A 27,501-nucleotide genomic window follows, 5' to 3' on the forward strand; every position below is an offset into this window, starting at 1 on the left:
ATATTGGAAAAGGGTAACAAACCATCAGCTGAGTTTCTTGGCAAGGACTGTTAATTTATAGTGATTTAAAACGGATGATTATATTTATTTTACTTTGTTAGGAATGATTGTAGCTTTAATATTGCACTTGGAATCTTCTATTTCTAATGTGCATATGCTTTCCAGGAGAGGGCAGTCCATATCCAGGATCAGTAGTTTTCCATTATACTATTAATCCAAGGAATATAATTAGAAACTCTGACATAAACACCAGGTTTCATGGGTTGGGCACATCCAAGGCCCCAAGAGGTGACTCCGTGTTGGACAAATTTATCTTGGTCAAGGCAGACTAGAGGTCCTCCACTGTCTCCCTAAACAGAATAAGAAAGAACAGAATAACTCTCTCAGTAACAGTATAATATGCAAAGAGTGGTGTTCTCACAGGAGGCACAGAAATAGAAATACCTCTTACATGTGAGGTCTACACAAGTTTTATAAATTATCTGAGCTGKAGCCAGAGAACAGCTTTCTACACTTGGTGAACACTTTTGCAAACTCATCTTTTCTTGTCACTCAGGAATTACATTTATTTTTGAAGTAAGGGGATTTGGTGAGAGGGAATCTGACCACCCTTAGTAATTGTTAAACTGCACTTCCTCCTTCAGTCTTTCTTTGAGGTCTTTATGGCTTCCTATTTTTATTAGATGATCCAAGACAAACCAAAGGCACACATTCAAACCATATTCTTGAGTGCACATCCCTCCACGGCCTGCTTGCCCATCACAGTACTTGCATACAGGGAGCTGTGCTGCTGAGGCAGGTCAGCACTTGCTTTCAGACTTCTTTACAGTCATTTCTAGCTTTTCAGGGAGGAAAGTTTCCAGCTTGATTCAGTAGGTTAAGAGCATTTCTAAACCCTTTCATTTATTTAAAGAAACTGAAGAACTGAATTTAAAAATCTAGACTTCTGGAGAGAGCCTTCATACTCTGCTTGTTGGACATTATGGACAATTGCCAACACTACCCTTCCTTTTCAACAAAAGGAAAGTCTAGCATGTAGTTGCCTCACATGGAGTGATTTTAAGAGACACTGACACCTGGAAATAAGCAGTTCCTCTGGCTCTTGGTATGTCTGCATGGCAGATCGCAGTGTATTGTTACTCGATCCTTAGCTGAGATGACTCAGATTGTTGACTGAGATAGCTTGGATATTGGAGGTAGTCTAGCTGAGACAAGCAAAGCGGTCTGGGAGAAACAAACCATTAATCATTCTAAGCTAGTTCTCATACCCCTAGCTCAGGTAGCCATGTACTACATGCACTTAGTAGTTCACTTACCTGAAAAATTACCTTTGCCACTTTGTAACAGCAGGCAAGGGAGCAAGGGAAGAGCAGAATCCATGTGCATTTTTCAGCTCTTAGGCCATGTGGTGTGGCACCATCCTGAGGCTAATTCTGAGCCTCTAAAGCCCAGAAAGCAGAGCACTATTTGATTTGAATGTGCTTACAACCAACTTTGATGCCCACAGACTTTCTTACCTGGCAGCTATCTGTGCCTCCATGAATATTCCCAGCACAGAGCTCATGTTTTTTGACTCTTCCATTCAGAAATTCAGGGCGATTGCATATTTTATTCTCAATTACAGGGAAACCAGTTTCTTTTAAGTAGCCATCTCCACCAGTCCCTTTGCAAATAAAAAACAAACAAAACAAGATAAATGACAAGGATAAATGAGCATCATTACAGAGCAAACCACGATAGGGATAAGCAGTAACATAGTGCCACAGTCTTTATGCACTATGCATGAGCTTGCTGCACATAACAYGAAGTGATACAAATATTAGTAGGCTTTATCATTACTATGGTACCTATCACTCTCTACCCAACACCAAAATCCACATTGCACTGATTGCCCCCCATCCTGCAGTACATCCTTATGGATCTGGTGCCCAATGATATTTGTGGGAGTTGTTCCCAAGCCATTTTATTTCTCTGTATCTGAATTTTCCTATCTGTAGAAGAGGGGAGGTAGGAAGTAAACAGAAAGTGAAAAATGGCATGAAGGTCACAAGTAAGGAGGCAGAGAAGGTACTGATGCTCTGCTCAGTCAAGGCACTGTGGGAGGTTTTAAAAATGAAGGTGTGATTACATTTGAGTGAGATCTGGACCAATCTATCTGGGAGAAAAATCACTCAAAATGATGAGCAAACTCACCTTCATGTGATTAGGAAATAGCCTAGAAAAACTTTCCTTTTGTTTACTTAAATGCTCACTTTGGGGAAAAGCGGAGTGGACTGAAATATAAGAACTAGTAGAATCTTAGGTTTGATTCTCCTCTTTCTGTATGGGTTTAAGGAGTTTAAGTTTACATAACTCTGAGTGAGAGGAGAATCTAAACCAGATAGAGGCAATGGAAAGAAAGACAGTACCTGGTGAATTTTGATAAAATACTCATGCAAGCTTGTTCGGTTTTTTTTCTGACTCGGAGAGCATTCAGTTTGGATACAAGTATATACTGTACTCTTCTAAGAACATGGAGCTTTCAGATGTGTTAATGCTGTCTCACCTTTCGTATCCCCCCAGCCAGTCACATAGCACTCCTCTCTTCCTCCTAACACGGTATTTTCTCTAGGCAAACAAACAGGGATTACATGGTTGTTGATGACTGCTGGGCTGAAAGAAAACAAAACACTCATATAGGAAAAATCATTAGCATATTTATTCCTGATACTACCTTTAGGTTTCTGAAGATATTTTATACACAATCAGTCTTTTTTCTCTGAAATCCTGAGCTTCAGGTAAGGATGGGGGAAGTGAAACAACTCATTTTAAGGTGGAGCAGTCAGTTTGCCAGTGGGACTCTGAAATGACTTCAAGGAAATTGTATTACTGATGTAGCAGAACTTTTCCAATTCTGTGTTCCTGTCCAGGCTAGGGCAATGGGAGCTAGCAATGCTCAGCACCACTACAATTCAAACATCACAGGCTTTCTGGTGCAATCTTTTCTTTAAGCAAGTTTTTTTTTCTGAAGTGCACTATACAGACGTATCCCTCTTGACTGTACAGCGCATTAGACAGAGTTTAAGACCAATGAAAATATATGCACGAAGGGCCATACTCGGTATTGCATCAAATATGCATACTGTTTGGATGCACACTGGACAGATCTACTGGGAAAAGAAATGTCCCCACCCTAGACATGTAAAAAGGATGGGGTCACACCATTCTAACATGGCAGTTTTCACCTCTCATTACTTTATAAAGGTAAAAGCGTGTTGGGAAAGCCACAGAGTGAAAGTTCCTCTAGGCACAACCCCCCTCCTACTCTGCCACCCCCACCTTTCCTCACAGCAGCTGTCACTGCCAGATCGGGTAACTGTTCCTAGCTCTCCTCCTCTCCCAGATCAGCTCTTTCCCTTTCTGAAGCTCTGCAATTGAAACCTTGGTTTCCACCGGAGCTTCTGCAGAAAGGGAAGAAAGAGAAGCAAGGGGAGGGCTTGTTCTTAAATAGCTGATTAAACCCATTGGGTATAGGAACATACATTCATTTCCACAATGCCAGCACACACTGTTTGGTCAAAATACAGACAAACCCACTTGTCACATCAGAACAGAGGAACACTCAGGTGAAATGGTACCTGCTCAATTTCAGCAGAGCGATGTCTACCCCATGTGGCTCCTTGAACAATTTCTCAACGTCTCGTTTTTGCACTGATGACTCTAATGCTCTTTCTCTGTGTAATCCAAGGAATACTTTGTATGAAGATGGCCGTGATGACCTATTGGAAATGATTGCACATGGTGAGCAGATAAACACACACCCAGGATGCAGCCCACTTATGATGTTGCTGGCCACCTTGTTACGTCAAAATCAGAAAAACAATGCCAGCTTTGGCATAAACTTAATTCCTTAATCTCTTATTACCTGCACATGAAATCAAGGCTTGCCATGCATATCAGTTGGCAAAAGTTAACACTGTCACCCATTTTTTTTTTCAATCAAAATTCTGCTTTAATGAATGATGAATAGACTTGGCTCAACCCTAAACTTTTTGAGAGGCAAGAGGTGGTTCAGGTTGGTTATTGGGCCCATTTTGTTTCTCCTCTGATTTTTCTATATCATGTAAGAAAATGTTGTTGCAGGTTATGACAGATACTTACTTTTCTAAACAATGAGCGGCAGTAAGAACCCACTGTGGGTCTATGAGAGTGCCCCCACAAAAATGTAGGCCGAAACTGCAATACAGCAGAAAGACATGAAAAAGGCATAAGTTTAAGTCTGAGTTAATTCTATTGCACTGCAATTCATGATGTAGACTATCATCCTTCTAAAATAAAGATCTTTACAATCTAAAGACATTATTCTCCTTTTTTTTAAAGAATCAAACATTTTGTTTTCCTTTGGCAGTATTTCTTACAATGACTGTAAGTTGTGCGGACATCTTTAGAAGGTCTTTTATGAAAACAGCTAGATCTCTTTTTTGATTAACCAGTATTTCTGTTACTGGAAAACATTACATGCAGTGATATATTCATTTCTAGAGATCATGGCTTTTATTTAGYTCTGACCACAGTCACACAGCTTTGGAATTAGACTAGATTCTTAGTTTTGCTATCAACTTAGCCATTAGGATCAAATGCTTAGGTGGAAGGGCCGATCAAGATGTCTACTAGCCATACTTTAAACTGTTATTTCTACTTGTAGGATACTGATTCTGCTGCAGGATATAGTGTCAGTTTTAAATTCATTCTGCATTTTATTGAGATAACAACAATTTTCACATTAGCAATTGTGTCTATTCTACAGGTATTTATCACAAAACTGAAGCATTTCTGATTATATGAATGACGTTCTTTAAGATTATCACAGAATAACATAACATAAACTTAATAATGTTTATTTTCAAGTTTTAGTTTAAAGATATTTAAGCCTTGTGTTAGTTTTAAGCTAAAAGCAAGATTCCCATTAGAACATTGCAACTACATACTATAACATGCTAGAAGACATAAGGTCTATATTGTTTCCTGGTTCCTTGATTGTAAAGTCTAATGTAGTGTGGAATAGCTGTACCTTGTTCGGAGGCTGATTTGCCAGGGCCAGGAGTGTGGATGTGAAATACACCCAGCAACAATCCTTTGAGCACACAGCTTTGGTCTGAACTTGGATTTTCCACACTCATACTGAGCAGGAGCTGTAGAATAAAAAAGAAATCACTACGAACAACTTCAAAGTATTTGTTATACCACTCACTGTACTCAAAAAACTCTGAAGTGAACCTGTTACATTTATCTCTTGGACTTTTGATTCCCTGTGCAGACAATTATACACCATAAACCACCTATATGTTGTTAGGTTACCTTCATCTGGAACTCTTAAAATTGTCAGTATCTAGTATATTACTTTCAGTATAATGCCTGGCAAAAATTTTTCAAGTACATTTTTCATTTGTATATCAGGGGGCAGGAAATTACACATGAATAGAACTACAATGTAATAGAAGAAAGGAGGGGAACGGAGAAAGACACAGACAGACAGACAGACAGAAAGAAAGAAATTCTCCTAACATCTTCTTTAGAGGTACTCTTAGAGATGACAGCAAGGTAAAAGCTGCACTACCAGCTGTATTTATACTTAGYTCAGTGATATGGTAAGTGCAATTCAATCACAGTCTCTGAATAACAACATTTTGTCCAGCCTTCTAGCACTTCAGATGTCTCCAAACTCTTCAAAATGGGTTGCTTTTGTTTAGTCATGGGAAACTGACTTTTAATAACATGGCATGGAGAATTTGTTGGTGCCAACAAAAGACACTAATGAAGTTAAAGGCAAAAGCCATGTTTCCTCTTCTCTTTAACTGAGCAGCTGAAAAAAAGTGCTAGTTTTAGAGAGAATTTRGATCTACAAAGTGAAGACTGTAATTATGTGAAAATGTCATTTTTTTTCCCCTAAGAGACCCAGCCCAATACTTTCAAGGCAGCAGTAATTTTACAGGTACAGTATGTGTATGTTATGAAACATCCTTCCTTTTCTTGCTTGCTCCATTTTGGGCTTTTGGTCAGAGATACTGAAATGTACACTGCTTCTCACAGGAACAACTGAGAGGATACAGTGGCAATAAAGACACCCTTCTTTTGGTGGGAACCACCTCTCTTCCTGGCATAGCCTTTGTTATTGCTGGCTGTGAAGGCAAAACACTGCAAAACACTGTCATTGTCTGTTTTGCCATACTGCCTCAGAGTACTGAACTGTTTTACTGCTAGTAGCAAAGACAAGGGAATATGGTTAAATATCCAGGGCCAGACGCACTTCCCACCCATYAGATATGCCACAATACCAGAGAAGGGAAAATCTGTTTTTACATCCAGGACAGAATCAGAACTGCATCAGCAGATTTTTTTCTGAATTTTGTTTGAATAAGAGCATCTCTTGTTCAGCCTGGTCACAAACATCATATGACTTAGTTATGCCAGGTGACCAAGCAGGAGGAGGGGCAAATTCTGTAGTAATAGCCTCATTTTGAAACACATGGCAAAACTCCCATGAACTTCAGTGGGCTCCAGGTAAATCTTGTGCTGCTTTTGGGGATTCCAAGGAACAAGCACCATTCCTAAGACTTTAGACAAGGATTTTGAGCATCATTTCCCTGAACCTTAATTTCCAATCTAAAGCTATTGCACTCTCTTAGATCAGTCTCAGATTAATCTGTGAATGTTTTCCAGTGTTCGTACAAGCTTATAAGAAAGGGAGACACTAGTCTTTAAAGGAATAATTACGGCACTTGGGAATGTCACAGTACTCCCAGGCTTTTCTTGGGTCTGTTGTATAGCACCAAGGTCCATTCACGTCTCCATCAGGATTCCTGCAATACTGTAACAAAGAATGAAGACACCAGCTATTAACAGAGGGACAAAGAAAGAAGTCTATCAATGCATATTTCAAAATAATACCAAATTACATTTGGGAAATAGTTTTTTCACTTTCTTACTGATGAGCGATTCCTAATTTTTTTTTAGCAAAAATTGTGGTTTCATTTTTCTATTCCCTTTATGAATTTAGAAAAAGGTCATAAAAATGAAACTTGTACAACTGTCTTCAGCCAGCAAAATCCACTGGGGCAAGCTTGGCCCTCTAAGCTCTCAGGAAGTAGAAGAGCTTGACATAGGACAGGGTTTTCTAAAGCACTAAGTTGTCTATTCATGCTTCTACTGCAGTTAGTAGGAACGGTAGGGTCAGCCCTGAGGTCTTTTCACACCCCATCTGCTTGAGTGACTGTGCAGCAAGTGGGTGTTGTGTAAGCTGCTCTTGCACAATTGGATGATGCCTATCTGACCCAGAGGCACAGATGAACTCTTCATTTCATCCTGATGTAGGGTGTCTGGCTAGCTGAATTACTCTCTGTGTTTTACTGGCCATACTGACCGATCTCCATTCAGCATAGACTCCTCACACAACTGCAAGCACTCAGATGTAGGCATGTGAGTTTAGACGTCTTCATCTCAAACTGAGTCTCACTATCTGTGTGTGCTTATCAACCACTCTAAAACACAGCAAGCAAGACCACTTGGCCCTGCAGCAGAACTTCTAACACAATTCTGCTCTTCCGGAGCATCATCTTCACCCTCTCTCTCCTGCCCAGACCTAGTGTTCAGTAATGCAGAGAGGAGAAAAGAAGGAGCACGGGCAGAGAACTGTCTGCCACATTGTCCACAGGAGTTATCCGGGAGAGTACAAAACAGTCTGAACTGCTGGACTCTGAATTCCCCTTCTCAGTCTCCTTTCTATTTTAGAAATGCTACTAGATATTTTTGTAGCTCCCTTCCTTACTCTGAAACATATCTGATGTTTTAGGAAAAAGGAGGAGATCTTTACTTCAATTCCACAAGAGTCCTTATTATTTGCTCTATGCAAGAACCAAAAAGTTATGGCAAGCAGCTTTTTCAGAGATAGTTTCCCCAATTTGGTCCAGAATTCAGTACAGGCTATGTGATGCCATCAGATGATTGGTTAGAGCAAGCTCCAAAATTGTGCACCTGGAGAAGAAATAGTTCAAACTGGCAACATCAGATAAGCTCTTCATGTCATATACACAGCTTGCCACAAACCAGGCAAGTATTGTGTAGGCGATGTTACAAGTCCTAGCAGCTATTGGCTGGGAACAGGAGAGCTAGTAACTGATAGATATGTTAGGACTAGAGAGGAGGTGGAGCATGAGTTGCAGAAGGAGTTAGAAACATGTATATCCTTGTGGGGTGGGCTATGACAGAAATTGTAGGGGTACGTGGGAGAACGGTATTAATAGAGAATGAGGGTTTCAGTCATTCAAGTACATGTCTCAAGGAACTTGTACTGAATATTGGATCCCTCACCATCTCAACCAGCACAGATGCCACAGGAATCTATGATCCCCAGTTCCTCCTTCCAGCAGAAATCTCTCCAGAGGCAGAGATACTGCCCACAAACCAGAATGGGCTGCAGAAGCATTTGACAGACCTGCTGGACCTCTGTGTCTCACAAAAGTATAGACTGCTTACATCAACAAGAGCTAGCATGGTCAGGTTCTTGGACTGAACTGAGGAGAAGAAATTAATTTACAAAGACCCATTACGAAATGTTTGTTGAGGGCTCATGAAGAATAGAGAAAATGCTCAGTGGCAGTAAGTTTTACACAAATAGCTGTTTACATTTTTATCCAGGTCTGCTTCTGGATGAGTCACGGGAGTGAAATAGTCATGGCTATGAGGTGTCTGAGAACTCCATGCTTGGCAAGTCCTGCCCCTTCCAGTTTTTGCTACTGTGCCACGATAATCTTTACCATTACCATTTATACAGTCTGCAAAGAAAGAGGAAAAGGAAACAATTGTTAGCTGTGAGCCATTGGGTCACATACTTGATGGTGATGAAGCAGAAATAAGATAGAGTAATTACTTCTAGGATCAACGTATCCTATATTGTATTATATACAAAGAAAGAAGGCTAGGACAGTGTTAATGATGGCTAACAATCACATTTTAATTTTCTTTTATTTTCAAGGTTTTCTTCACAATCATGAAGGTCAGAAATCAAAGCAAGCTTAGATTCAGTTGACCCCTTGTGACTTCAGAAGCCAGCACCACGAAGACCATTTTTTATAAAGTCTTTTTCTTATGGACACTGTCACCTGCCCACCACCACTTTTCACATTATGTAAATAGCAGTCATACACATTCAGCCAGAATTATTAGTTTTTTAACTAGCAGAACATGACGGATTAAAAAATGAAAACTGCAGCAAACTAAACATCTACTGTATAACAAAATTGCATCTGAACTGAATTCAGAAAGCCAGCTCTCCTCCGGTGGGAAACAGAGCCCTGGAAAGGTGAAGGCACGGCACAGGAAAAGACATCCTCAGAACAGTTGCTAGCAAAATACAATTACTCCTATATTAGTTGTCATTGCTATTAGCCCTCCCACAGTAGTGTGGAGGCTACCAACCATCTGTTTCCTTGAGTTTCCAATGTTGCAGGATGTAATAGATAAAAGATGTCGTATCCATCCAAAATTGAATACAGAAATCCTGCTATAAAATTCTGCAAGACAGTTCAGAAAATTAAGAGGGTGAATATAGTCTTATATGAAATTGTATAATTATTTAGAGTTCTCTGTTTTTCATCCTCATTAAATTCTATGTGACTTTTCCACCAAAAATACATCTTGCTAGTTACGGGCATTCCTGGGGGAAGTGGGAAGTATTCATACCAGGGTTTGGTTCCAGTGTTGTCTGAGGAGGTTTTGGTAAATTTGCTTGCACAGGATCATCACACCTCTTCAGGTTGCAGTACTCCCATCTCACACTGGGGTCAGTGGTGTAACACCATGGGCGGCTATCGGCATCTGGGTTTCTGCAATAATTCTGCCTCAGGTCCCTACAAATTTAAGCATATTGCATTCCCATCCATGCCAAAGCTCTGAGAAGAACTTGAAAAAACATTTTAGAAAATAGGTGAGGTACAGAGGTAGTATATACTATTTTTTTCAGGTATCACAGAAAACCTTTTTCTACCAGCAAAAAAATCAAGTAACATTTGCAGAATATTTAATTATGCAAATACATATTCACTGATTAATGCTTATAATAGTAATACTGTTTCCAAATATAGATGATAAATGTTCATAAATACAAATATATAGCATTCTTTTTACATACTCAAAGAGATTAATAACTTTTAAGAGAAATTTTTTCTTGTATTTTGGAATAAATAAATACTAAATATTAGACTTAAGAAAATAACCCATCCTTTCCTCAGACTCTACAAAACTGCAAACTTGCAAGCAAAGACTTATACTCATCAATAAACTCAAGAGTAGAAATAGTTCAAATAAGTATAAGGGAAAGTTTATGATAACTCTCAACCCTTTTCAAAAAGTAATGTAAAAATACAGTATTAAATAACACTTAGTCTAAAACATAACAGTTACAGCGGTGGTCTGTTTTAAAGCTGAGACTCATAGAAAATGTTTCCATATTTAAAAAAATGATGAAAGGAATAATTTTTATTGACTAGACCCCCTTCCCAACTATAAAATCATTATTGTGTAAAGATGCTGCAAATAAAAATGAGTCCATTAAGGGTCATTGTTCAGTGAAACACAGAAATGTAAAATAAACATACGCATTTGGGAATTGTTCTGCCGTTTTATTGTGACGATGTGGTAACATTGAGTTCCAGGCTTGACATTTCTTTCCTGTGATAGTAAAAGAAGTTGTGCCACGATAATTCACGCCATTGCCTCGATAGCACTCCTCAGTAATTTGAGCCTGCTCAGGCACATCAACAGCTGTAGTGAATAACAGAAATCAGTCCCTTGCATCTTAATACTTTGATATTTATACATGAGCATAGAAAAACCGACAGAAAATAAAAAGCCAGAGCAATTCTGACTGCCACAGGATGCTCTCTGTAACAAATCTTACTCAGACTATAGATCAAAAGGAAGATTTCCAAAAACGTTTGTGAGAATGTCATGGATTGCTTTCATATACGAGATTCTATTCATTAAAAGCACTTGTACATCAATTTTACTATCATGCATACAGATTTATTTCACCTAAAGATCCAGAAACTTTCACACTTGGATCTAAATTTCTCCAGAGTAGGGAATGCCTGTGGTTTTGCCATAGATGCATGTGTGGAGTAAGCTTGCCTTGTGTAAGGAGAACTTTCTTTTGATTACTTTTTATGGAGCCTTGGTTCATTGCCCTTAAATTATCCCAGGTTTTGCTTTGAATTGAATTTTTCAGGAAGTGGCATATGAGCTAATTATCTTCTGCATGGAGCATTTAAAAATTTGGAGGTGGAGGGAAACATCACTTGGCAAAAGGAAAAGATCTGTGTCACTGTAATTTTTCCTAAGCTGGGTCTGTAGGTGATTTACACTTTCTCTGCACTTTTCCACCAGACTGAAAGTACCAGTCTGGCTCCACAGCAGGCCCAGGAGTTCAACTGATAAATAACAATAATGAGAGGGACAGCAATAATACAACTGATCAGAGTCACCTGATGTTTTTCAAAACAAAAACTGAGGACGCCTAACTTCCATATTRCAGATGTCTCCTGTTGTTCTTACCAGGGGTCTCTGGCTCTGTCCCATCACAGGAGGGTATGGTACAATATTCCCACCGAGCGGTTCTGTTGGTGGTGTAACACCATGGCATCTTCTCATTATCAGGGTTTCTACAATAGTTTTCCTCTAAGTTCCTGAAACAGAAACCCTAACTAAGAAAAGCATCTTATGGAAACTTGATAAAGATTATGAACAAGAGGGGAATGTACCTGGCTGCCCCGTTTACTGTTGTATTTACAAGCGAATAACTGCTGCTGTCATTTACTGATGATATGTAGTTGGTTCATAGATGAATAACTGCAATGTGCTGGTGTTTTGGATATGGAAAATCAGATACTTGCTAGACTGACAGATGTACTGAGAGATTGTACTTCATCTAGTACTTTGAGCCCAAAAGCAGCGTAGCAGAAACATAGGGTGAAAGAATCTAACCACAAGGGAAGATCATCATTATAACTTTCTTACTCCACATTGCTTCACCTGAACAAGAATACAGTAAAAGGATAAACTGAAGAGGGGGAAAGGCATTTAAGAAGAGCCTGAAAGCCATAAGAGGAGACACTAGTACTCAAGAATAAAGAAACAAATAAAAAGAAAAGTTAAAAAAAGGAAACTGAAAAGAAGGAGTGAAACAGGAATTATGCAAGCTGTTGTAATGTAAGAGCAGCAGAGCTGTTACTTCAACAGAGTTGGAGAAAGATGAAGTAACTCTGTGTCTTGGCACTTCTCATGGATGCTGAATAATGAAGAAGTTTGACTTACTTGCAGGGATAGTTTTCAGGAGTGCGACCATGTTTGTGAGGAGACTGAGCACTCCAGTGCTGACAGGTATTTCCCGATTCTGTAACAGATATCTTGCCTTGGTAGTCTTCTCCTCTTCCTGATAGACACTGACGCCCTGGTTTAGGAATTGGTGGGGGTGTAGCTATGCCAGAAAAAGGAACTGAAATTAAGTAGTGTCTTCAAGACATATAAGAAAAAACAAATTACTTTGACTTTTATAGTTAAATTGGAATTTCTTTGCAGGTAAGATATAAGGACTAAAATATTTGGAAAGTCTGAAATGTAGAGAAAATATCTAAACATATCTTCTTAACTCTTCTTACTCCCAGTTTAACATTTTCACAATCAGACTGCCAGAAGGGCATTTCCATCCACTTTTTTACAGCAGCCAGGAAACAACACAACCAAGTGCCCATCAGCCCATCAGAACAAAGCTGAAAAGTGAGCAAATGGCAATATTGTGAAGAAAACTGGGATGAAAGTGGTGGGCTCATCAGCAATAGATACAGGTTATAGGTACAGATATAAAAGAGATGTACTCTAGCTGGTGAGAGCTAGAGTCAGTGACGATGAGGCCTGGAGGAAAGTTCCAAGGAAAAGTATTGCAGCAAGGACAGGACTTGAGGGAAAAAGAAAATCTAAAATGGGAGAACTGAACTGGAAGAGCAGAACAAAGATCAGAAGATTTTTCAGGAAGAGTGATATGGTTTGGCATCAAATGAGGAACACAGAAGAAAGATAAGAACCACTGAGACAGCTGGTCATGGAGCAACACACGGAGAAAGAGAGATGTGTTCCAGGCAAAACCACTAGAAATGCCTATGACAGAAACCTCTATCACCAAAAGAGCTACCAGAGGTTCATTTTAAGGTTTTTGTTTTTTCCTTTAAGATCAAGGTTAGCACAATCTTTTATTCTGTCTTTTATGTTTGGGGCCTTTTTTATTTGTTCTAGCTCTTTGCAAAATGGCCTCTCTGTGCCTAGATCTCTAAAAGGCAGACTCACTGCAGCGAGGAATGTCACAATATTCCCAGCGTTTAGTGGAGCTGGTAGTGAAACACCAGGGTCGAGGTTCGCCATCAGGATTACGGCAATAATTCATTTTCAGATCCTTCTCTGGGAAACTGAACAGAAAAAATTAAAAATAGAAGTCATTGATGACTGACTGTAATGATTAGCCTGTCTGTGGCAGAGTGGTCTTCCAGCCACCCTGACAACAAATCATTCAGCACCGAGTCTGACTCACTTTTCAGGGAGGTATCCGTGAGAGTGAGGTTTCTGGGAATCCCAGCGCTGGCACTCAATCCCAGATACTGTTGTTGCAATTACTCCGTGATAGTTTTCTCCACTGCAGTGCATGCACTCCACTGTATAAACAAGGCAGAATGAAGCCCCAAAAGACAGAAAATCACTATGGAACTGGGCCGTAAACATTCACATTGATCTCACCTGAACATCAAGAGTCTGAACAAAGTGCAGGGCTGAAGGACAAGCCTTCTTTGGCAAGTAAAAGCTTTTTTTCTCAGTAAGATGACTTTAACTAGTTGAATACATCTATAGTATTCTACTTAACAAAAAAAGACTATATTTTTAAAAGGAGCTAAATTATAAGTATTAAACTATAACTGAAAATCTGTGCCTTGATGCTAACATGTTTTTGACTTTTGCACTTACAACTGTCATTTGGTCCAATTTTAGGATGATGGTAAGAAAATAAACTAATATACCATCCTTTATCAAGGAAAAAACTTGTATAGCTATTTGGGATTTTTGGGGGTATCTTTCTTGTTTGTACTGAAAACCTCTGAAAAGTTCTAGGTTGAACTAAACTCAGGTTTGGAATAAATCCTCACTTAAAACCAAAAATAAGAATAAGTTCACATTCTTAAACACATCTTCCAAAAAGAGGGAAAAAAAGGTATATGTATCCTGACCTTCACACTCTGGAATGTTACAATAATCAAATCTGGTAGCAGGATCTGTTGTGTAACACCAGGGTCCCTTTAGATCTTTATCGGGATTTCTGCAGTAGTTTTCCTCCAACCCTGCATTGGGATGGTTTTCAGGTGTGTAACTGTAATAGAATTAAAATGGGATTAGACGATAAGGGAAATGTCCTGGCTGTTCAGCTGAGTTTGAACTCTATAAATGAAATCTCTGTCTGAGGACCATTTTGTAGATGTCATTCATTAGAAGTCTCCTTATTGCTACTGAGTGCCACTGGTGACAAGTTAGAAGTGTCATAGCTACAGATTTCAAGAAATTTATTGTCTCAAAGGCTAGTTATGTCTCTAATATTTGCATTTACACCAGTTGTTCAGCTTCCAGTAACTTTTGTTCAGCTGAGGTATTTTTTTAACACAGAGAAAAGTCTCTGTTATCACGTGCAGGATGTTCCCTGGGAGATGCAGTGAGAGGATGTTCACTGAACATGTGAGAGCTCTCTGTAATCTGAATGTTATGTTATGTCAATAGGAGGTTACTAAGTAAACCCTGTTGGTTGTTGTTCATCAAATACCAGAAATACCGCCCTGTTAATAGTCCATGGGTTCACTGATAAAATGATGTACCTCTATCTCATCTGCCACATTTTATACCTTAAACCAGAGATGAAATTCTTGCCCCGGTGAGATTAATGAAAAAGTCTTATTTCACTTCAACAGAACCGGGTGCCTCCCTATCCAGTGTTTTGCTTGTTTAAGGACCAGCAAATTTAAACACAACATGGCAAAACTGACAGTGTCCCCTTTGATCATGTAATCTCAACTGCAGTTCTCTGAGTTATGAGTTAGATTAGAGAAAGATAAACATGGAAAAGTATTTCATAAGAAGAACTTGAACACCAAACAATTTGCCTATAAAATTACTTACTACATGCAAACTACTTAGAAAAAATTCAGAAAAATATATAAGCAAATATGAAAAGGCCATACTTTGGTTTATGGGGTACATTATCAGCCCACTTCTGGCATTGCACACCCTTCTGAGTTTTGGCTTCTGTTCCTCTGTAATCCACCCCATTTCCCTTCTTGCATTCTAGAAGATAAACTGAAATGATACACGTTTGATTAATCAGTATCATCATGTTTCTGTTGGAACTAAGTATATACAAAATCCATTTTCATGCTAATACGTTAAATACATTTGGCCATACTCTGGGTCTCTTATGTCCTTAGAAATAGAGAAGTGACATTGTAAAAACATGCTTGTTATCTGATGTCATTGTTGAATTCATTAGTATTGAAAAATTTATGCAAAAGCCCAAAGCTCCTAAATGAGAATTCTTAGAGAAACAGATGCAACAAAGCATGRCTATTTTTGATTTAAATCAAAATAGATTTTGATTTAAATCAGTAGATTTAAATATGTTTTTTATAGGCGCCATAACAAAATATAAAAACATTCTTTTTGTTGCCTCCAATGATATTATTATAATTATGCCTAGTAATTAAAATTAAGCCTTAAAATAGAGTTGTTCAAACGAAGAAGATAACAGTACAAAGTCAGAGATGCATACACACAGCATTTTACCAGTTTAAAAATTTAGTATTTTTAACTTGATCCCACTTGTTACCTTCGTATAAATACAGATGACAATGTTTCATTAAGGTTCACCTTGTCATGAATGAAATTTAATCAATTCACGATATTATGCTAAAACAATGACTCTTCACTGTACAAGATAATATTGATAGCTGGTTGAAGGTACATATTATATATACTTTGAGAGTTCTTAGCTTTTGGAACTTAATAGTGCCTCCACAAAAAAAAAGGAAAAGAAAGGGAGAAAGAATTAACAATGAAACTATGTCTTTATAGAAGTTAAGGGGAGTTCTTACTGCTGACCTAAGCCTGGATTTGTATAGCCTTGTATTGTAGTATTGTATATAGTATAGTATTGTATAGTATAGTATTGTATAGTATAGTATTGTATAGCCTTGAAAACATAAAATAATAACAAGATCTGAAAACTCTTCATGGTCACTTTTTCCTGGCTGGAGGAGGGAGCAACCATAATCGCATTGCAGCCTTTAAGATTGTCCTGGGAAGACTGAACAGTTGTCTTTCCCATCAAAGAGCTCATGGCTAAGACCGAGAGTAAGAATGCAAGGGTCAGCTCTGCCAAGGCAGAGCTGAAACAAATCAGATTTCCGCAAGTTACCTCAGATCTTAGATATCTGCGGTTTAGGAAGAGTCACTGCCTGGCAGTATGGCCTCTGGCTTTGAGAACTAATCAGCAGACTCATCTAATAGCTCCTTTGCCTAAAGTCGTGGGTTCACATCATGGTGCTCAGCAGCAATACTGGTTTCAAGTATTCCCAGCTCCCCACAGCTTCCTCTTTTCCCAGGGCTTCATCACATTGCTTTCACAGATGTATCTGCACAACTGTTGACAGGGTCATGCTGTTAACAAGATCTAGCTTGAAAGAAAACTTGAAAAAAGCCTCATGCCGTATTGCAAAACCGCAGCCTTAATCAAGCTATAGGGAACAAAATGTAAAATAGTGAGTGAGGAATGTCAAGCTTCCAAACCTAAAGCTGATGAAAACCAGCAGAACTTCAGACCCTTGTTCATGTGCCCTAACACAGATCACTTGTGCAAGTGTCACTCTGTGCAGGACCCATCAGTACAAAACATGTATATAAAGAAATGAATATATCACAAAAAAGTATCTATTGCAAGGCTGGTCCACAGTGCAGGTTTATGCAGTTACAAATTCATCATCTCTGAGTCAAGAGTTCTGTCATCTTTGCTTACTTTTCAAACAGCCAGTAAAAGTTAAATGATAAAATCAGTTGTTGCTGTAGGCCCACAATCCAAACACACTGGCCATAAGATTCACAAAACTTTCTTAGTGTCATTGTCTATTGTGTTTAGTAGCAGAGGTAAGGAATCGTTTTTGTCAGTCCCTTATTCGGTCACTTAAGACAGGCTTCACCATTCTTTTTTTTTTCTTAAAAAATATAGATCAAATTGAAGAAATAACCTGATTTTACTTTTTTCAGAAACATTCAGAAACCTTTATTTCTCCCCTCCACTCAAAATTTCCCTATGCACAGCGCATATTTCAACGGCCATTTCCTCCCTTCTAGTGGCAATCTAGAAAGAAATCTCTCTTCTAGGTTGTGACAAACAGATCTATCTTGACAAAAGTGAAAAGAATTAATGCTTGAATCTGAAATTACTTCCAGATCTTCTGTAGGCTGATAGGTAGTTTAGATCTGTATTTCTAGGTCTATCTTTAGGACCACCTTTATTTCAATGTATATATGGGCAAATGTGCAGTTTACTGTAGAAATTTTAGCTGGAAGCCATTTGGATCCCTCAACAGTTTTGCAATAAATTAACATTAAAAACTCTGAATAAATGAACATTGAATCGGTCAAGTGCTGACTCTTTTTGTTTGCATAAACTTTTGACCGTTTATATAACCTTTAGGTTTCTTTCGGTCTGATGACAAATAACCAGCTTCGATCCCCAAACTCAACCCATGTCCACTTGGGTTAACTATTTACAAACAGGTATGTGGATAGCAATTTACAAATGCAATCTTTACTTCTTATTACTCTCTCTATAACACAGACAAGGTTAACCTTCTGTTATACCCACAATAGGATAAACAATTAAAAAAACCCTGATTTTTGTGCCAAATGGCATCCACTTCTTTGAAAGCAAAGATAAAAAGTAATTAGCTCTCAGATACTAATTGCTTCTGGTCAAAAAAAATAATGTTGGTTTCAGCAACAGTATTGCAAAAACATCTGAACATGTGATAGAAATTTCCTTGAAATATCAGGATAGTAGCAGCTGCTAGGAGCAATGAGTGATCTACCTAGGTAAATGCTACATTTTTTCTTGTGTTCTGTAATACAAGAAAATTAAATTGATGTTATCCTTAGAATGGATAAATGATTATTTTTTTCACTTAAGACTCTCTGAAAATGAAAAGAGGAGTAACAGAGAAATCCTTTGACACACACACACAATAGCTAGCTAGCTAGCTAGCTAGATAGTCAGTCAGAACTCTATCATGCTTTGTACTGGAATCTTGGAAATGTCACCCAGCTGTAATCAAAAAGCTCATAACCAGAAGAGAAAACAGAACGATTGAAATGAACTTCATTTTTGATGCTCTCAATATTTAGGTCAATCTTTTGACTTCTGTAGGCGGATATGAGGACAATTTTTGGATATTTAGGTTCAGTAAAACTAGTTTTTCACATCTTTACTGATGGGGTTGCTCTGCTTTCCAAGGAACTAAAATCTATCTGTGACCTCAAAAGGCTTAAAAGGATGCAGTAGCTAATTCTCACTGAAAGTTGCAGGACTGTCTTTCAGGTTCTAATCTCAGTAAATCCAAATGACATCTCAAAAATAACAGCATAAACCAGAACCACAGTCCAGCTTCTGATCACAGTACTGAAACAGAATCAGTAAGGAATATTTAAGTATAAGTAATTTGTTCAGTCTTTAAGTTTTTTTACTTGCCAATGCATCCATTCAGTTTTCATTCTACAATAGGAACTGCAGAAGATTTGCTTAGTACTATTTAATTATGAGTTAGGGAAACTCCTGCCAACTTCTGGCTATAATAAAAATATCTTATGTTCAAAATATTACATTATTTAGCAATGATTCATAAACCRAAAGGCAGCTGTCTATATACTTCAGAACATTAGCTCCAGCTGTTACAGATGGCTTATTCAGGTAGAACTAAATTCTCTGTCAGAAAAAATAATTCCGGTAGTGATCTGACCATTTAAAGCATCAAAGGCTTTTCAAGCCAGGCAGTGATAATAAATAATTAATAAAGGCAACTGATTACTATTTTTCTTTAATTATAATAGTTCTGGTGAATTAAGCAGTTAAAATTAAATTAAAGTTGATGTGAAAATCAGAGAAAAGTCAAGTATCTCCTGAAAGATTTTGTAAAAATACAAGAATCACACAGAATCATGAAAAAAATTAGGCTGGAAAGGACCCTTGGAGGTCTCTGGTCCAAACTCTCATTCAATGCTGATCTGGATGAGATTGCTCAGGGCTTTATCCAGTCAATATCTGCAAGGCTGAAGGCCCCACAGTCTTTCTGGGTGGTGTGGTCCAGTGCTTATGCATCTTCACTATGAAAAAGTCTTTTCCTTATATCTACAATGTCAGAACAAAATCTCATTTGGATGTTCATCTGCAGTTCAGCCAAAGCTATTAATTGATTACAAGAAAATGCTCTTGCAGGTGCAGTATACATAGCATCACCTTATCCAACAGGGCTTTCAAGGAAGTCAGTAGAGGAGTAAAGATGCATTTTGATGGGGCTCATTGATATTTACAGTCTAGTTGTTGTAATTCTTGACTTTCTGTAAGGATCTGGCCTATTGAAACCACTGAATGATTTGCACTAGCTGAGAACCTGGAGATGAACTCCATGGTTGCTACTACCATTTCCAATCTCTGAATATTTTCAAATGTATCAAAATTAAAAAAACTTTATAAATCAACACACGGTGGAAGGCAATGTTTACAATGTCATTTAACACAAAGCAGTACTGTTTCTATAAAAAAGCTGGCTAATTATCTTATATGGCCAAGTTATCAATAAGGAGATCTTTTCTCCCTGGTGTATTACTAAAGCCAGAGAATGATACAATGAAACTTACTTTACATTAAAAATGAAATACATTCCGTCTTTCTCATGGAAAGTAGGAGCTCAGTGCTTGATTATGCAATTCAAAAATTGTTGTAGAACCCAGTCATATGTCTGCATTTGGCATATGGTGATAGATTTTTCAAAAGATGATCAAGAACTTGGATATTTGACATTTCTTAAAGAAAGACTTACTATCTTCAGATAGAATATCATATCAAATACACTTCAATCAAATCATCCCCATTTACGACAAAACTGAGTGACCAGGAATAAAACACATATAAATGGAGAATCCAAAATATCACCACAGTCGTTAATTATATTCATTACAACATAGAATAGGATTAAAAATTCACCAAAGTTCATTAATTAAAGAATAAAAACATCATATAACAATATACAAATACTATAAAAATAGACCATTTTTAACTGAAGCACGGTTAATACCTCTAATCCTTCTGACAATGCATGAAACTAAAACAATGTTGGTTTGAGTCCCGCCCAAGCAAACCATGAATTTTCTTCAGAGATATATATGAAATCTTCTGGTAGTTTCCATCAGTTTTCCAGCGGGCAAAGGCCTATCACAGAAACCATTGCCAGCACAAGTTCCTAGTAACCTCAGCAGAGGCAGGAAGGATGCAGCTACAGGTTACCAGGCTGGTTTAAAAGAAGAAGGGAGTCTTATGCACCTCAGTTACTCTGAGCGCCATTCCCATTCCCAGAGCAGCAGTGCTCTTTTCTGCCTTGTGGATCCTGCTATCTACATTTAGGGAGAAGGAAAAATGCTAGACTACTGATCTGGGAAAAAAACTGGCACCACTGCTTTATCAGCAGTTGTGGCAAGAAACGGGGGCTAAGGAAGGGCTGACCTATCCTTTTGATGTGACCCAGGGAGGACTTAGCCCCCTGTTTTTACAACAGGGTTAYGTGAGTCCCACTGGAAAGCAAAGCTCAGTGAAGTGATACCAAAATACAGACATACTTCTTTTTTCATAAAGAACTGCGTTTGTTCTTCTGAATATTACTGCTGTTTTGGTGTTCTCAGCCAATGTTAAACACTGTTGGTCTTTACTGGTGAATAAGAAGGCCCTGTTGAAATTAAAAGGAGAGACCAATGTAAGAAACAGTAATTGAATGTGTACATTATTTTTGTGAACACCTTTTCTAGTATTCAGTTATAATTTTAACAAGCACTTCACTTCAGCAATGTTTAAGATTCAGTAATGTTTCCCAAATCACTGAGTATCCCAGTTCCCATTTTCAGTGGTGACTTTGACTCCTAAGTCTCTATATCAAACTTAGGTTGAAGGGGAGCTACACGAACAAATTACAGCAAGGGAAATAAAAGAGGATTTATAACATTTCAGAGACACCAGGGAACATGCTAAAGATGGCACCTGCACAAGGGACCTTGACCTTCTTTCAAAAAAATTAGTGGTCATTCAAGAAGCAAGGTATTCTGCAGTAAATTGAGGCATGTCAGCAGTTACCAAGGAGTAGGCAAAACACAACAAGCCAGCACCTTAAATTACCTTATGATAACTGTTCTATCTCTTCATACTCAAAGCAATGAAGGGCACTTTGGAAAATACTGCTGTTTGTCTAGTCAGTAAGTGCCCAGTTTATAAGACATCCTGTAAAACTAGAGTGGATGGTGTAACCTGTACATTATTATCTAAGGAAACCTCCTGACAGGCTAAGTAATTCTTATGTCTGCCATTTATGAATCAGTAATGAACAACAGCAATATGGTAGTCAGTGGCTAGGTCTATACCAAGGAACGAAATACTGACAGAGCCCGTTTTCTAGCCCTGAGGACAACTGACATGGTCTAGATGCATCCACACTTGTAAATTCCCATAGCCTCCAAACRAGAGTGAACACATCTGAACTTACTGTTGGGAATGCTAACTTCCAAAAGGTGTCTATGAGTTGTCTGGGGAGTGCTAGCTACTCTTGATCAAAGCCATGCTAGGGGCTGTTTTCACTGCTCTAAGCCCAGCTCTGGGTAGTGTCTATTTTACAAATATAGACATAGCTAACAAGGATGGTCGAACACACTGCTAAGGCCTGATGACAAGATTGGAACATTGACCTGATTTCATTGCTCTGAAGTACTGATATGACTGTCCTGCAGTGATGGCGTGATTTTGAAGCTCTGCCTACCATTCACATTTCCTTCAGATTCTTCCTTGCCAGATATCATCCATTCTTTACTGACTTTAAGAAATCTCACTGATATAGCAAATGCAATTAATTAGGGAGGCAAGGATGGAACACTCTGATGTTATTCCTGTGTTAGAATCTCATAAACTTTGGTGATGTTGGATCTGATCTGAGGCAGAGGCTGAGGAATGATGGTATGTCTGAACATGTTCCAATAGGAAGCAATAATCCTCTACAAAGTATAAATGTATTATCTGAATATAAAGTCCCAGCCTCTCTGTCTTCCTTCCTACCTGCCTGAGCTAAGTATTACTGAAGCAGTGCCTTCTCTGTGTGGTCTCCAGAATGGGGAGTCAGATCAAAGGGAGCAGGTGATACCTCACACACTCAGACAGAGTACCTCTGTGATCCTTTATTGTTACATCTCTTTAAAATAAGTGTAATTTCCCTTTTGGTGCTGTGTATTCCTCTTTTTTAGATTTAGAACACAAAGTTATAGAACATGTCAAAAACTCAGCAGCAGGGTATCCCTGCCTGGCATAAAAGCCCTGACAGGGAATCAAAGGCTGGAAACAATCCTGTGGACGATTTCTTTTCAGAGTTCAAAAAATGTCCCACAGAAGTGGTAGATCAAGAACTCACGAAGATTAGAGAAGAAAACCTCTCCAGCCTCATATGGGAGGAAAGCCTCCCACTGCATTAAAGATTATCCCTCTTCATTACTACTAATGCCTGAAGTTCAATGGGCTTCTAGGAACTAAGAATACAATAGGCTTCACTAAGATAGGAGCCTGAGCAAAGGACAATGGTATAGACTGGCCAACACCCTCTGTGATCCCTAACCTCCTGGGCCTGGTTAAATGCAGATGTAGAGAGAAAGCTTGGATGCAAATAGGATTTAGGACAGTCAAATAATTAAAGTTTAGATGGCTGCCTATTTCTCAAAGTGAACAGAAGTTACATAACTCTAGTAAAACTCAGAATAATGGATGCATTTGCAGGATAATTGTTAATGCAATGAACCTAAGCAATGTCATTATTGTTGTACTAATTTTCAAGCAATTATTTATGACTGTTTATGGCAAAAGAAGTGTAAAAGCATTAATCAAACCACATCAAGCTGGTTTTCAATGTGCCAAACTGTGCATCAAGATATCATAATGTTTTCCAATAAAAATCCAACATAATTTTTAAAATTTCCTTATTGTTTTTTGCTTTTTTCACCCAAATCTCCCAGGCATTCACTTTCTACACATCTTTTGTTTCTCTCACAAACCTCAGAAACACATACTTCTAAAAAAGTCCCTCAAAAGTTCAGTCAATAAATAAGGCCGAATACTTCATCATCTGTGATGAAACATATGGAAATCAGCAGAAATTACCTGCAAGTAAATTTATTTTCAGTTTCACATTGCTCCGCGCAGTTTTCTTCACTACTTGTCTTATAAGTTTGCTTCTTTGGGCTAAGCAGCCAAGCCCCCTCTGTTCTTACATAGCCATCTAGTATGTCTCCTAGTGCTAAAAAAGAAAAGAGAAAGAGTTAAAAATGACAATGCTGATGCTAATAAGGTTTATTTCAAATTTTCTTGTTAAATTCTACGTCACCTCAGTGAGTAACATCATTTAATTACAGTAATACTGGGTTAATGGTGACAAAATATGAGTAAAGCTTGCTTCCCCTAGTATGGTAAAGGGTAGTGCCATTGAAGCAGATGAAACACAATGGAAAGCAGGACAGAGATGTGGCTTGAACAGTGTTTTGTACCATTTTGAAAGTCATAAAAAGTAGCACAAACCTAATGCATAGAGTGGTGGGAACAGAGAAGAGGACCCAAGGAGTGAAAAAAGCGACACAGTTTCAATGACAAAAAGAACTAACTAATAGTCCATATTTTGGATAAAGTGGAGAAATGGGACTCAGAGAGGATGTGAAACAATGACTGTCCATTTCTGATAACCACCCACATGAAATACGTAATCATTTCAGTTTTATCAGTCACATCATGGTTGCCTCTCTTCAAAGGCTTTTGCAAGAAACAAGCCAGACTCAATCACTGGGGTTACCACTGCACTCATGTTCAATTGTAACTCATGTTCTTGTAATAACTCCATACTTGAGCTCACATAATAATCAAAGCAGTGGATGTTGCCCTCCATTGGAATGAATTAACACAAGACAATAAATTAGTAAATAAATTAATCAGACAGCCTCTGAGCTACAGCTGCACATGAAATATATTAGATGAACATGCTAAAAAGTACAACTATGTGAACCAAGTAACTCCCAAAATGTTCAACTACCATCCTTCTTATAAAGGAATTTGCCATCTTTTTCTATTACACCTATTCAAATTCTGAATATTAAGCTATAGTTCACAGAACTATGACTTTAATGATTCCAGCAACAGGGTCATGGAGTTGAATGAGTCTTGTGATTTTTACAGTTTCTCTATCAGATGAAGATATGACTGTACTAACATTTGTCTCTGAGAGTTCCCCATTCTGAATGGTTTCAATCCCAAACACATACTTGGCCCACGGTCTTTGCAACACATCACAACCCTGCTTTGTGCACTGTTCTTGTGCTTTGCTTTTACACAACTGCTGGACAAAAGTCATACTGGGGAGGAATGAGACCCCCCCGGCTCCTCTCATGGGTGACAGCTTACCAAGGAAAGCTGCAGAGATAGACTTCTTCTTCCTTTGTCTTCTTCTGACCCTTTTCTTTCTCAGCAGTAGCCCAATACCAGCAGAAGGGACAAAAAGCAGCCTCATCCCAGCCTGACCTGTAGCCTGTGATTAGGGGACTCCCCAGGGCCATTCGGTTAAATGTCTTTTAGGTTGAGGAAGGCTTAGCAACTACTACACTTTCCTGTGGTGCAATACATAGGCACAAATGCTTCCTGATCCCATTAAATTCCTTCCCCTGTGTGCTACTTCAGCCTGCAAATTAGTACTGTTCTCGATCATTTTGCATCGACAAGACAGAACTAATAAAGTAGACACAAGGGCCAAATTATGCTTCCTCTCATACCGTTGCAAACCCAGAGAAGTTACTGGAGTGTTTTTTCTGGATGTATGCTGTTGTAGGATAGGGCGGAGTTTGGCCTTGGGTCCCTAACCCTAAGGGTTGGTACTTTAACAGTATGCAGGAAAGAAAAGAATAGCTAAGAAAAAGAAGATACATTGGAAAAGGATACAATAAAAGTTCATGTGACAGGCACAAGACTCACTGATTCCACTAGTTATTTCAAGCCAAAAATGAAATCAGAATGAAATTAGATATGAAATTAGAATGAAATCAGTTTTGGAAGAAATCATTAAACTAAGGTAGAACAATATTATAGGGATGCTGCAGTTCTCTCCCAAAAGGACAAGAAATTAAAGAATTCCTAATATATCAAAGTGTGGCTTCCATGCAACCTTAATTTTGTTCTGATCTGACACTTTGACTTGACCTTATCGTTATAATTAGAGCACTTAACTTTTAAAACATCAGTTTGGTTTGGATCATAAAAATATATATTTTCCCCTTTTCTCTTATGATTACATGGCAGGGCATAATACTTTCAGAAAAAAAAAGAAAATAGATGTAATAAAAACTCAGTAAGTTTTCTTGCTGCCATTTTTTTTGAAGCGTATGCAGTTCTTCAGTGTTAAAGAGATGTATTACTGCCTTATTCAGAAATACAAATATTTACAGGAATTTGACGAAGGATTTGCAGATAAAAGCAGACAACAACAGACAAAAGCCCAAATCCCATAAATTCCTGCCCACATACATAATTATTACTTATTCAAGAAGTCTCTTTTGATTTGAATGAGCCTGTTCACCTGAGAAAACACAGCTTATAAACTAGAATTTAAATTCTGGTGATCTCTCTTTAACATTAAATAATGTCTATAATATGTTATTCTGGGGCATGTCTGTAATATTTCTATTTCTAAAGCTAACTCATTGTCTAGATACTGAAGTCTATCCATGCATTTTACTAACATCTCTGACCTCTTTTATATTTTACAACTACACATGTCAAATTTGTATTTTATTGTTATTTTTTGCATATGTGCTGGCATACTTGTAACTATATATTTAACTGTAATTGCAGCTGGCCATTTCATTATACAGAATGCCTAAATGAAGACATGTCATCCGAATTCCCTAGTAAGTTTAATGTTTTCAGTACCTAGAATACCTACTTGAACTTTCTGTAAGAGTCACAATCTACTAAAATCCAAAATATATATTTAAAGAGCTTTACTTAGTTCTTAGCACTTTATGGATGATTGTATACCAGCTTTCACAAAAATGTTCTTAAAGCATCTAGATTACTGCAGGTATTAATACTGACCAGATTTTGGCCCCCCCTACTGAAATGAAATGAAAAATTTTCCCATAAGATTTTGGCTATGAAAAAGACTGAAACTTTAGTGCATAACGGAATTTTTCATTTTCTTTTTGATTTTGTTTTAAATGCTGCATTTAAAAAATTGTAAACTTCTGCCATAATGGATCAAAATCAGGATCACAGTGTTTGGCAATGCTTGGCAGGAAGAACAGCTCTGGGATACGATCCCAAGCTGGCTGGAATTAGAGGCAGCCAACTCAGGGACTGCGGTGGGCTTTGTTGCAGGCTTTTGGGCTACTTTCCGAGGGCGCCCCCAGTCCTGGCCCTCGGCCCACGGTTGGAGGAAGCCATTTGCTCTCCACGCAGATGCTGAGGACTGGGCCGCTGCTCTTCCGCTGCCTCTAACAAACGCGACCCTGCTGAGCCCTTGCCTTTCAGGGGACGCCACAACCACAGCTCTCGCTTTGCTCGACAGCAACCCTCACCGGCCAGCCACCCCGACGTCCAGCCTCATCCGGGGACGTGGAGACACATGGATTTTGGGACCTACCTTCACGACGTGGAGCTTGCAAGTGTTTGGTCCCCATCTCCCCTACTCAAGCGGAAGGCCAAGGACTCTTACCTGAGCTGAGCAAGAAAAGAAGGAGAAAGGCAGCTTTACTAATCCCCATTTTGGCCCAGCTGGCGGGTGTTGGAAGTTGCGTGTGTCAGTGCACAAAGTTTTATTGACTCGCACTGGAGTGAGGCGGCATGAAACAAACACAGCAGTCAAGTTAATCATTCTCCCACTCTGTGACCCCCTTTACCGTAGTATGGATGTTCAACCAACCTTGAATCGGATATATTACCAAATAGGACTCAATCATTTGTACTGGATGCTGTGAAATATGAAGGTACTCTCTTGGTTTTTGGGGGCCAAAATCTGATCAGTATTAATACCTGCAGTAGTCTAGATGCTTTAAGACCATTTT

General features: G+C 38.5%; 1 protein-coding gene across 1 annotated transcript; it reads right to left on the bottom strand.

The window, feature by feature from the left end:
* Window positions 1–188: 188 nt before the first annotated feature.
* On the bottom strand, window positions 189–27,201 carry PLG (plasminogen). The gene is made up of 19 exons (XM_026066484.1): window positions 27,153–27,201; window positions 23,564–23,699; window positions 20,998–21,104; window positions 15,300–15,414; window positions 14,301–14,440; window positions 13,613–13,733; window positions 13,372–13,490; window positions 12,346–12,508; window positions 11,587–11,717; window positions 10,632–10,797; window positions 9,718–9,884; window positions 8,662–8,810; window positions 6,754–6,847; window positions 5,051–5,171; window positions 4,141–4,215; window positions 3,618–3,758; window positions 2,546–2,652; window positions 1,518–1,663; window positions 189–350 (listed from the first exon to the last, which is right to left on the bottom strand). Exons 1-19 carry the CDS (start codon window positions 27,199–27,201, stop codon window positions 189–191), a joined length of 2,409 nt encoding a protein of 802 aa, XP_025922269.1.
* Window positions 27,202–27,501: the final 300 nt, after the last annotated feature.

Source organism: Apteryx rowi, unplaced genomic scaffold (assembly GCF_003343035.1).
Source record: "Apteryx rowi isolate R43461 unplaced genomic scaffold, aptRow1 scaffold_241, whole genome shotgun sequence".
Lineage (NCBI taxonomy): Eukaryota > Metazoa > Chordata > Aves > Apterygiformes > Apterygidae > Apteryx > Apteryx rowi.

Coding starts and splice junctions, on each gene's coding strand:
- PLG (XM_026066484.1), bottom strand. CDS start 27,201: ATGGGGATTAGTAAAGCTGCCTTTCTCCTTCTTTTCTTGCTCAGCTCA. Junction 11,718..12,345: donor CCTGAAAACTATCCCTGCAA/GTAAGTCAAACT, acceptor TTTCTGTTTCAG/GAACTTAGAGGAAAACTATT. Junction 351..1,517: donor GAGGCACAGATAGCTGCCAG/GTAAGAAAGTCT, acceptor TATTCTGTTTAG/GGAGACAGTGGAGGACCTCT.